This window comes from Pelophylax lessonae (assembly GCF_965119305.1).
Source record: "Pelophylax lessonae genome assembly, chromosome: 13".
Classification (NCBI taxonomy): domain Eukaryota; kingdom Metazoa; phylum Chordata; class Amphibia; order Anura; family Ranidae; genus Pelophylax; species Pelophylax lessonae.
In genome coordinates, this window is record NC_138780.1 from 64,894,195 (window position 1) to 64,906,500 (window position 12,306).

The following is a 12,306-nucleotide window of genomic DNA, read 5'->3' on the forward strand; positions in this document are numbered from 1 at the left end:
ACTACATCCCCTCCTCCTGTATACCCTGCAAACTACACCCCCTCCTCCTGTATACCCTGAACACTACACCCCCTCCTCCTGTATACTCTGCACACTACACCCCCTCCTCCTTTATACCCTCAACACTACATCCCCTCCTCCTGTATACCCTGCACACTACACCCCCCTCCTCCTGTATACCCTGTACACTACACCCCCTCCTCCTGTATACCCTGCACACTACACCCCCTTCTCCTGTATACCCTGCACACTACAACCCCTCCTCCTGTATACCCTGCACACTACACCCCCTCCTCCTGTATACCCTGCACACTACACCCCCTCCTCCTGTATACCCTGCACACTACACCCTCTTCTCCTGTATACCCTGTACACTACACCCCCTCCTCCTGTATACCCTGTACACTACACCCCCTTCTCCTGTATACCCTGCACACTACAACCCCTCCTCCTGTATACCCTGCACACTACAACCCCTCCTCCTGTATACCCTGCACACTACAACCCCTCCTCCTGTATACCCTGTACACTACACCCCCTTCTCCTGTATACCCTGCACACTACAACCCCTCCTCCTGTATACCCTGCACACTACAACCCCTCCTCCTGTATACCCTGCACACTACACCCCCACCTCCTGTATACCCTGCACACTACAACCCCTGCTCCTCTATACCCTTCACATTACACCTCTCCAGTCCTGTATACTCTGCACAGTACATCCCCCTCCCCCCAATACCACAGACTGTAAAACCCTCTCATCCCCCAGTCTACCCCGTACTGTACGCCGCCCCTCCCCCCTCGTATACCTTGCACTGTACACCCCCACCCCACCGCTTCTGTATATCCCACACTTTACACCCCCCCCCCTTTTCTGTGTACTATGCACTGACACTGTACACTCTCTCCCCATATGCCCTGCACTGTAAACTCTGTCCCTGTATACCCTGCACTGTACACTCTCTCCCTGTATACCCTGCACTGTACACTATCTCCCCATATACCCTGCACTGTACACTCCCCCCCCCCCCATGCTCTGCACTGTACACTCTCTCCCCGTATACCCTGCACTGTATACTCTCTTCCAGTATACCCTGCACTGTACACTCTCTCCCCGTATACCCTGCACTGTACACTCTCTCCCCGTATACCCTGCACTGTAAACTTTCTCCCGTATACCCTGCACTGTACACTTTCTCCCCGTATACCCTGCACTGTACACTCTCTACCAGTGGTGGGATTCAAAAATTTTAGTAACCAGTTCCGACTTTCCCAGCAGAATGACCAGCGTGCCCCCTTTTAATGCAGAATGACCAGCGTGCCCCCTTTCAATGCACAGTGACCAGCGTTCCCCCTTTCAATGCAGAGAGACTAGCGTTCCCCCTTTTAATGCACAGAGACCAGCGTGCCCCCTTTCAATGCACAGTGACCAGTGTACATGCCCCCTTCAATGCACAGTGACCAGCGTGCCCCCTTCCAATGCACAGTGACCAGCGTGCCCCCTTTCAATGCAGAGAGACCAGCATGCCCCCTTTCAATGCAGTGACCAGTGTACATGCCCCCTTTAATGCACAGTGACCAGCGTGCCCCCCTTTCAATGCACAGTGACCAGCGTGCCCCCTTTCAATGCAGTGACCAGTGTACATGCCCCCTTTAATGCACAGTGACCAGCGTGCCCCCCTTTCAATGCACAGTGACCACAGCATTGCCTCCAATCATTGCAGAGTGCCAGCCACAGCATTGCCCCCAATAATTGCAGAGTGCCAGCCACAGCATTGCCCCCAATCATTGCAGAGTGCCAGCCACAGCATTGCCCCCAATCATTGCAGAGTGCCAGCCACAGCATTGCCCCCAATTGCAGAGCGCCAGCCAAAACATTGCCCCCAATTGCAGAGCGCCAGCCACAACATTGCCCCCAATTGCAGAGCGCCAGCCACAGCATTGCCCCCAATTGCAGAGCGCCAGCCACAACATTGCCCCCAATTGCAGAGCGCCAGCCACAACATTGCCCCAATTGCAGAGCGCCAGCCACAACATTGCCCCCAATTGCAGAGCGCCAGCCACAACATTGCCCCCAATTGCAGAGCGCCAGCCACAACATTGCCCCCAATTGCAGAGCGCCAGCCACAGCATTGCCCCCAATTGCAGAGCGCCAGCCACAACATTGCCCCCAATTGCAGAGCGCCAGCCACAGCATTGACCCCAATTGCAGAGTGCCAGCCACAACATTGCCCCAATTGCAGAGTGCCAGCCACAACATTGCCCCCAATTGCAGAGCGCCAGCCACAACATTGCCCCCAATTGCAGAGCGCCAGCCACAACATTGCCCCCAATTGCAGAGCGCCAGCCACAACATTGCCCCCAATTGCAGAGCGCCAGCCACAACATTGCCCCCAATTGCAGAGCGCCAGCCACAACATTGCCCCCAATGATTGCAGAGCGCCAGCCACAGCATTGCCCCCAATGATTGCAGAGCGCCAGCCACAACATTGCCCCAATCGCAGAGCGCCAGCCACAACATTGCCCCAATTGCAGAGCGCCAGCCACATTGCCCCCAATTGCAGAGCGCCAGCCACAACATTGCCCCCAATTGCAGAGTGCCAGCCACAGCATTGCCCCCAATTGCAGAGTGCCAGCGATCCCCGCGAGACCCATGCACTTACCTCACGGACGGTCTCGCAGTCGGCTCCCCGCGTCTCCGAGTCCTCCCGCGGCGCCTCCTCCTCGTCCAATGGCACGGTGTTTGCCTTTCGGCCAATCAGGAAGCGGGAGGACCCGCTCCCTGATTGGCCAGGAGGAGGATCATGTGACAATAGCGAATTCTCATTCGCTATTGTCACAGAATGGGCGGGTCGGGCGCACTGCTCCGCCCCCCGGCCGCCACGTCTGCCCGAGCGCGGGACATTCAATTGTCCTGCGCGTCCTCAGACGCGCAGAGGGATTCAGCCGGTTCTGCGAACTTGCAGAAAGTTAGCCACCGGTTCTATGGAACCGGTGCGAACCGGCTGAATCCCACCACTGCTCTCTACCCATATACTCTGCACTGTACACTCTCTCTCGTATCCTCTGCACTGTGCACTTTCTCCCCGTATACCCTGCACTGTACACTCTCTCCCGTATACCCTGCACTGTACACTCTCTCCCCATATACCCTGCACTGTACACTCTCTCCCTGTATACCCTGCACTGTACACTCCCCCCCCCCCATACTCTGCACTGTACACTCTCTCCCCGTATACCCTGCACTGTACACTCTCTCCCTGTATACTCTGCATTGTACACTTTCTCCCCATATACCCTGCACTGTATACTCTCTCCCTGTATACTCTGCACTGTACACTTTCTCCCCGTATACCCTGCACTGTACACTCTCTACCCATATACTCTGCACTGTACACTCTCTCTCGTATCCTCTGCACTGTGCACTTTCTCCCCGTATACCCTGCACTGTACACTCTCTCCCGTATACCCTGCACTGTACACTCTCTCCCCATATACCCTGCACTGTACACTCTCTCCCTGTATACCCTGCACTGTACACTCCCCCCCCCCCATACTCTGCACTGTACACTCTCTCCCCGTATACCCTGCACTGTACACTCTCTCCTGTATACGCTGCACTGTACACTCCCCCCCCCCCCATACCCTGCACTGTACACTCCCTTCCCCCCGTCCTATCACTGTCAGACCTGTAGCTCAGGTCTGATCTAAGTGAAATGTTACTACTCCTGACTCTGTACAGATCTGCCATCTCCATCGCTGTTCCCTCCACTGACTGGCAGGTCTCCTCATCATCCCCCCGCAGCCAGGTCTGGGCTTATTTCCGCAGAGCTGTCAGTGTGCCCCCAATGCTGGGCTCTCTGGTGATCACTCTGCAGAGCTGTCAGTGTGCCCCCAATGCTGGGCTCTCTGGTGATCACTCTGCAGAGCTGTCAGTGTGCCCCCAATGCTGGGCTCTCTGGTGATCACTCTGCAGAGCTGTCAGTGTGCCCCCAATGCTGGGCTCTCTGGTGATCACTCTGCAGAGCAGCCATTGCCCCCCCAATGCTGGGCTCTCTGGTGATCACTCTGCAGAGCTGTCAGTGTGCCCCCCAATGCTGGGCTCTCTGGTGATCACTCTGCAGAGCTGTCAGTGTGCCCACCCAATGCTGGGCTCTGTGGTGATCACTGTGTAGAACTGTCAGTGTGCCCCCAATGCTGGGCTCTCTGGTGATCACTGTGTAGAGCTGTCAGTGTGCCCCCAATGCTGTGCCCTCTGGTGATCACTGTGCAGAACTGTCAGTGTGCCGCCAATGCTGGGCCCTCTGGTGATCACTGTGCAGAGCTGTCAGTGTGCCCCCAATGCCGGGCTCTCTGGTGATCACTCTGCAGAGCTGTAAGTGTGCCCCCAATGCTGGGCTCTCTGGTGATCACTGTGTAGAGCTGTCAGTGTGCCCCCAATGCTGGGCTCTCTGGTGATCACTCTGCAGAACTGTCAGTGTGCCCCCAATGCTGGGCTCTCTGGTGATCACTCTGCAAAGCTGTCAGTGTGCCCCCAATGCTGGGCTCTCTGGTGATCACTCTGCAGAGCTGCCAGTGTGCCCCCCAATGCTGGGTTCTCTGGTGATCACTCTGCAGAGCTGTCAGTGTGCCCACCCAATGCTGGGCTCTGTGGTGATCACTGTGTAGAGCTGTCAGTGTGCCCCCAATGCTGTGCCCTCTGGTGATCACTGTGCAGAACTGTCAGTGTGCCCCCAATGCAGGGCCCTCTGGTGATCACTGTGCAGAGCTGTCAGTGTGCCCCCAATGCCGGGCTCTCTGGTGATCACTCTGCAGAGCTGTCAGTGTGCCCCCAATGCTGGGCTCTCTGGTGATCACTGTGTAGAGCTGTCAGTGTGCCCCCAATGCTGTGCCCTCTGGTGATCACTGTGCAGAGCTGTCAGTGTGCCCCCAATGCTGGGCTCTCTGGTGATCACTGTGTAGAGCTGTCAGTGTGCCCCCAATGCTGGTCCCTCTGGTGATCACTATGCAGAGCTGTCAGTGTGCCCCCAATGCCGGGCTCTCTGGTGATCACTCTGCAGAGCTGTCAGTGTGCCCCCAATGCTGGGCTCTCTGGTAATCACTGTGTAGAGCTGTCAGTGTGCCCCCAATGCTGGTCCCTCTGGTGATCACTATGCAGAGCTGTCAGTGTGCCCCCAATGCTGGGCTCTCTGGTGATCACTCTGCAGAGCTGTTTGTGTGCCCCCAATGCTGGGCTCTATGGGGGTCACTCTGCAGAGCTGTCAGTGTGCCCCCAATGCTGGGCTTTGTCACCCTCCTCTGAGCTCTCTGGGGATCACTCTGCAGAGCTGTCAGTGTCCCCCCAATGCTGGGCTCTCTGGTGATCACTCTGCATAGCTGTCAGTGTGTCCCCAATGCTGGGCTCTCTGGTGATCACTCTGCAGAGCTGCCATTGTCCCCCCAATGCTGGGCTCTCTGGTGATCACTCTGCAGAGCTGTCAGTGTGCCCCCCAATGCTGGCCTCTCTGGTGATCACTCTGCAGAGCTGTCAGTGTGCCCACCCAATGCTGGGCTTTGTGGTGATCACTGTGTAGAACTGTCAGTGTGCCCCCAATGCTGGGCTCTCTGGTGATCACTCTGCAGAGCTGCCATTGTCCCCCCAATGCCGGGCTCTCTGGTGATCACTCTGCAGAGCTGTCAGTGTGCCCACCCAATGCTGGGCTTTGTGGTGATCACTGTGTAGAACTGTCAGTGTGCCCCCAATGCTGGGCTCTCTGGTGATCACTGTGCAGAACTGTCAGTGTGCCCCCAATGCTGGGCTCTCTGGTGATCACTGTGCAGAACTGTCAGTGTGCCCCCAATGCTGGGCCCTCTGGTGATCACTGTGTAGAGCTGTCAGTGTGCCCCCAATGCTGGGCTCTCTGGTGATCACTCTGCAGAGCTGCCATTGTCCCCAATTCTGGGCTTTGTCACTCTCCGCCGGGCTCTCTGGTGATCACTCTATAGAGCTGTCAGTGTGCCCCCAATGCTGGGCTCTCTCGTGATCACTCTATAGAGCTGGCAGTGTGCCCCCTATGCTGGGCTCTTTCACCCTCCTCTGGTGATCACTGTGTAGAGCTGTCAGTGTGCCCCCTATGCTGGGCTCTCTGGTAGAGCTGTCAGTGTGCCCCCTATGCTGGGCTCTCTGGTAGAGCTGTCAGTGTGCTCCCTATGCTGGGCTCTCTGGTAGAGCTGTCAGTGTGCTCCCTATGCTGGGCTCTCTGGTAGAGCTGTCAGTGTGCCCCCTATGCTGGGCTCTCTGGTAGAGCTGTCAGTGTGCCCCCTATGCTGGGCTCTCTGGTAGAGCTGTCAGTGTGCCCCCTATGCTGGGCTCTCTGGTAGAGCTGTCAGTGTGCCCCCTATGCTGGGCTCTCTGGTAGAGCTGTCAGTGTGCCCCCTATGCTGGGCTCTCTGGTAGAGCTGTCAGTGTGCCCCCTATGCTGGGCTCTCTGGTAGAGCTGTCAGTGTGCCCCCTATGCTGGGCTCTCTGGTAGAGCTGTCAGTGTGCCCCCTATGCTGGGCTCTCTGGTAGAGCTGTCAGTGTGCCCCCTATGCTGGGCTCTCTGGTAGAGCTGTCAGTGTGCCCCCAATGCTGGGCTCTCTGGTAGAGCTGTCAGTGTGCCCCCTATGCTGGGCTCTCTGGTAGAACTGTCAGTGTGCCCCCTATGCTGGGCTCTCTGGTAGAGCTGTCAGTGTGCCCCCTATGCTGGGCTCTCTGGTAGAGCTGTCAGTGTGCCCCCTATGCTGGGCTCTCTGGTAGAGCTGTCAGTGTGCTCCCTATGCTGGGCTCTCTGGTAGAGCTGTCAGTGTGCTCCCTATGCTGGGCTCTCTGGTAGAGCTGTCAGTGTGCCCCCTATGCTGGGCTCTCTGGTAGAGCTGTCAGTGTGCCCCCTATGCTGGGCTCTCTGGTAGAGCTGTCAGTGTGCCCCCTATGCTGGGCTCTCTGGTAGAGCTGTCAGTGTGCCCCCTATGCTGGGCTCTCTGGTAGAGCTGTCAGTGTGCCCCCTATGCTAGGCTCTGTCACCCTCCTCTGGTGATCACTCTATAGAGCTGTCAGTGTGCCCCCTATGCTGGGCTCTCTGGTAGAGCTGTCAGTGTGCCCCCAATACTGGGCTCTCTGGTAGAGCTGTCAGTGTGCCCCCTATGCTGGGCTCTCTGGTAGAGCTGTCAGTGTGCCCCCTATGCTGGGCTCTCTGGTAGAGCTGTCAGTGTGCCCCCTATGCTGGGCTCTCTGGTAGAGCTGTCAGTGTGCCCCCTATGCTAGGCTCTGTCACCCTCCTCTGGTGATCACTCTATAGAGCTGTCAGTGTGCCCCCTATGCTGGGCTCTCTGGTAGAGCTGTCAGTGTGCCCCCAATGCTGGGCTCTCTGGTAGAGCTGTCAGTGTGCCCCCTATGCTGGGCTCTCTGGTAGAGCTGTCAGTGTGCCCCCTATGCTGGGCTCTCTGGTAGAGCTGTCAGTGTGCCCCCTATGCTGGGCTCTGTCACCCTCCTCTGGTGATCACCGTCCCATGAATTGTATGTGAGAGCTGAGAGGGGCGGGGCTGTGAATTAGCGGCGTGTAATGAGCTTTCCATATATAAGTAGCTGGGAGGGAAGCGGAGTTCCATTCACTGATCGCCATCCAGGGAAGAAGAAGTCCGGACAGACAAGGGATCGATCAGCACCGGACTTCTCCCACTGGCAGCACCGATTGCTGGATTTATCTTCTACTTATCTGGATCGCAGGAGATCGGCTCTGGGACTTTTGTGGATTTTTATTGATCATTCTGCTGGATCTGTGCTGGAGGAGATCTGCTGTGGGCACCACCATGGCACACAGACGATTCTCTGTCCTCCTCACCTTGCTCTTAGCGATGTTGCAGCAGGTAATGGTGCCCATTGAAGCCCCATTCTCTAGACAGCTGGTAGTCTGTGGCTTCTTAGGCTGACCACACACACTATACAATCTGATTGTGCAATCTCCTTCAGATCTACAATCAACTACGCAGTACAAGGACCTACCTGATTGGATACAAATGAAATGGGGGGGGGGGGTTGTTTAGGTCTGCCCCCCCCCCCCCATGATATGTTTTTGGTAAATCTATAGGCGATTGTACAATCAAATTGTGAAGTGTAAGGACAGCTTTAGATGAGTGATGATGGGATGGTGAGATCTGATTGGAGGGTCTTGTGTATTTCTCTCTAAGGTTTCGGCTTCTGGGGTCTTCCAACTGGAACTTCAGGAGTTTATAAACCCCAGTGGGATGCTGGAGAACGCCGAGTCCTGTTTACCCAACTGTCGGATCTTCTTCAAGATTTGCCTCAAGCACTATCAGACTGTGGTGTCCCCAGGATCCTGCACATTCGGCAGTGTGGTCACCCCGGTGCTGGGATCCAACTCTTTCATCATTGGCAATATGGAAGGCTTCTCCAACCCCATCAGACTGCCCTTTAACTTCACATGGCCGGTAAGAGGCTCCTTATCTCCAATGGTGGCCATACACGCTTCGATTTTCTATTATCCCATTTGTTGTGTGCTTCAAATCACCAATAGGTAGAACTTCCCTTCCGATCTTGCTTTAAAGTCCATTGGCTGAGGCAGAAAATTATTCAGCAGCACTGAGATACTTTGTTCTTAAATTCATGGTAAAATCAAAAAAGCAATGGATAACTTATGATTGTATCTTCAACTATCAATCAAAGCCCACTACCCCTCATATCGATTAATTGGGTTATGAACGATAGATTTGTGCTTCCCATCCGGAGAGATTGATCGTAAATAAAATCGTATATCAAATCGCATACAGTATGGCCATTTTAAAGGGGGGGTTTGGTTTATTGACGATGCTTGGTATGAAAGATCCTTTGCTTGTTTGTTGGGGGTACAAATTCAGCTGGATACACCAGACTTATACACAGAAAAACGCTTATAAACGCAGTGCGTAGGCATAGGCAAAAAAAATGACCTGTAGTATTTCAAGAAGCCCAGTCTACACCACTGGGATGCTTTCATGAGCATTAAACAGGACAGTCTGATGCTTTTTTTTGTACTGAAAGGTTCATAAACACAGCAACAGCGAAATGCAAGGCGGATAAAAAAAAAATAAAAATGCCATAAAATGCATTGTAACCACAGAAACACTGAAAGTAGGGACTGCAGTGTAAATGTCAGGAAGATAATTGTGTGTATTTTGTGTATAAACGCCCCAAAGACTGAATGGTTAATTAGAGGCTTATTTACACGTTGGGGACAATTCCATGAATTAATCACCAGTGCGAGATATTGATGGCCAATCACATCCTAAGCTACCCTTGTGACAGATGTTAACAACTTCAGATGGGTTCAAAGTCTGCTGGCACCAGACACAATAACACTGGCATTCCCACCCCCATCCCCTCTGCTGAAAATAAACCAAAGAAGCTGGCTTTAATTGAGATCTAGGCAGTAATGCTATACGCAATTAGATTAATTAAACTTCACAGGCAAGCATGAGCCCCTCTTTATAAAGACTGCACCGTCAGTTTTTTTTTTTTCATTGCCGATTATGATGTCGTCTAATGTTTATTTTGATGTCATCTTCTGCCCTTTGCATTAAAACGTGTTTTTGTGTTTTTATATTGCAGAAAACCTTTTCCCTGATTATTGAAGCTGTCCATAAACCTTCAGGTAATTTTTAGTCGCAAGGGGGCGCCATTGCTCCACCAATCATAGACACCTCATAGCGATATATATATATATATATATATATATATATATACATATACACACACATTTTGTAATTAAAAAATAAAATCGGAAGGTTGGGAAATTAGGGCATTACATTTAGGACCTGGCCCACAAAAAGGATCTTGGTCTATTTTTTTTTTTATAAACTTATTTTACGTTAACCTATGTTTTGTTAAGGATCGGAATCAGGCTCCCGCTTTGATATGTAAACTTTTTTTTCATGTCCCTTCATACCTAATCTCGAACACAATTGCGTTTCCTCCAGTTTATTTTTGGCGTGGGAAAGAAGTCCGCTCTTTGGTGAGAAAACCAGAAGTCTGCCAAATCGTCCTGACTGCCTTTTCCTGTATTTTACACCTTTTACAAATTCCGCCCTTTGGAAAAGAAATAATGGCTTTTGGATGTTTTGCTGACATGGAGGAAGAGAATATTTCAACAAAACAATTCTCACGTTAAAAAATTTTCTTGAAGCTACAAACTGAGACTAGACTGCTCACCTTGGAGTCTCAGCTTTTGATATTGGATTATTTACAATTAAAGCAACAAACAAATAATAATACATTACACGTATTTATCCTAATGTGCCTCTGGATTTTGCCTATATTTTTAAACAAAGTATTAATACAATTTTTCTTTTTTTTTTCCTATAACTCTTATCTGCTGGGTTTCTTTGGGTTATCATACACTTTAGACACACAGTGATCCCCATATTCAAATCAGTTCTTTGGGACTTTTTAGGAAGTATTGCAAAACGTAGGGTGAAGAAATTCCAAGTTAAAGCAAAGCAGGGAGACTTCCTCAATTTTTTACAATATCACCCTTTAACGTTACTTGCTGTTATCGGAAATCATTTTTTAAATTTTTTTCCTATAGGTTCAAATCAAAATGATATGTTGGTCAGCAAGTTTACCATCCAGAAGCCCCTGAATGTTGGTGAAGAATGGTCCACAGATGAGATGACAGGAGTACACCAGACACAGCTGAAATATTCCTACAGAGTTGTCTGCAGTGAGCATTACTATGGGGAAAGCTGTTCCAGGCTTTGCAAACCTAGGGATGATCGGTTTGGCCATTACGTCTGTGAATCAGATGGCAGGGTATCGTGTCTCAAGGGTTGGAAAGGAGAATATTGCTCAAAACGTAAGTTGTATTTTCATTATTTGGAAAAGCTTTACACCAGCCATTCTAAAACAGTTTTCGGTGGAAGCCTAGGGTTCCTCCAGAGGTGGTTAGGAGTTCCTTGAGCTGTGACTGGTTGACCTCCTATTTGATGGTGCCAGCGTAATTCCGGGGTCAACATCACTTGGAAGAACCTTATTATCTGCTTTTAAGGGTGACATTCTGACCACCATTGTCAGGGGCAATCTTGCCCACCACTGTCAGGGTACATTCTTCCCCCTGGCCACAAATATAGGGGCATTTTCCCACTGACCCACAATTAATTGGTTTTAACAGGGGTTCCCCAGGACCTCAAAATTATTTCAAGGGTTCCTCTGAAATAAAAAAAAAAGTTTGAGTGTCTCTTCTGGACAAACATTAGAAAATGACTGGGATCAGCTGTTGTATCTATCTATACAGTATGTTTAGTGATTAGAACGTTTCCTTTTAGCTTCTTTTATTCCCTGCCAATTTGTAAATTTGCCGAACATAAATTGACTTCATAGGCGGCGCAAAGAGTATCACTGACATGCAAAATGCTGTATAAAACTGCCACCAGATATCAGCTTAGTAATAGATTAATTCTGATTGGTTCCTGTGTGTTACTACACTTTGCTCATTGTGTTTATTTACACAAGCATTCTTCTTGAAAATAGCCAGGGGTATGTCAACACTCAAAACAGGCATTGTAATATAATACAATAATGGAAAATCACTGGGTTAGATGTTTAAAACGACATTTCAAAGAAGAGTCATTGCCCATTGCAACCAATCCAGTTTTAGCTTTTACTTTTCAGCGGCAGATGGAGAAAAGACCATTGAAATCTTATCATATGGGAAACCCATCATAAAAATCAATTCTGCTGCAATGTCAAAGTTCCATTGGTCTTTCCTCTTGTCCTTTTTTTCTATGTGTGCTTTCATCTTATATATTCATGTTTTTGTGTATTTTTCATGTAATGCATAATAATGGAGAAATGAGAATAGAAATATTTCATACAGATGTGGTAGAACGTATGACGCATATCTTTATCTTTCATTTCAATGTTTGCGCATAACATGCAGGAAAATGAAAATGCACTAAAGTCCCAGGTCCTATATGTGAAACAGCCAGGAGCCTGTATAAACGGGTGGTAGAAGCAGGGTTTTACCCTGCACACGTGTCGTGATCACTATGCTTTGCTGTGTGGCTGCAGTAAAAATGAAACCCCCTCACTATACTCTTGGAACCTTGACCACTACACCCACCCCGACCATACGACCCACACCCCTAGTAAATCTGACATAGGCCCTATTATAGATGGGAGCAGTCCGGATCCCCCACAGTGGGTCTTGCCCGCCCACAGGCCCTTAACCTTACCCACACCCTCGGTAAATCTGACATAGGCCCTATTAGGCTACGTTCACATGTAGGCGTTTTGGG

General features: G+C 51.0%; 1 protein-coding gene across 1 annotated transcript in view; it reads left to right on the forward strand.

Moving 5' to 3' along the window:
- Window positions 1-7,669: 7,669 nt before the first annotated feature.
- DLL4 (delta like canonical Notch ligand 4) overlaps window positions 7,670-12,306 on the forward strand; it is a 38,720-nt gene continuing 34,083 nt past the window's right edge. Inside the window, exons 1-4 of the mRNA XM_082275259.1 lie at window positions 7,670-7,884; window positions 8,206-8,466; window positions 9,623-9,665; window positions 10,599-10,865. Coding sequence (XP_082131385.1) covers window positions 7,828-7,884; window positions 8,206-8,466; window positions 9,623-9,665; window positions 10,599-10,865 — 628 coding nt within the window. The 5' untranslated portion in view covers window positions 7,670-7,827. The remainder of the gene's footprint in view (window positions 7,885-8,205; window positions 8,467-9,622; window positions 9,666-10,598; window positions 10,866-12,306) is intronic.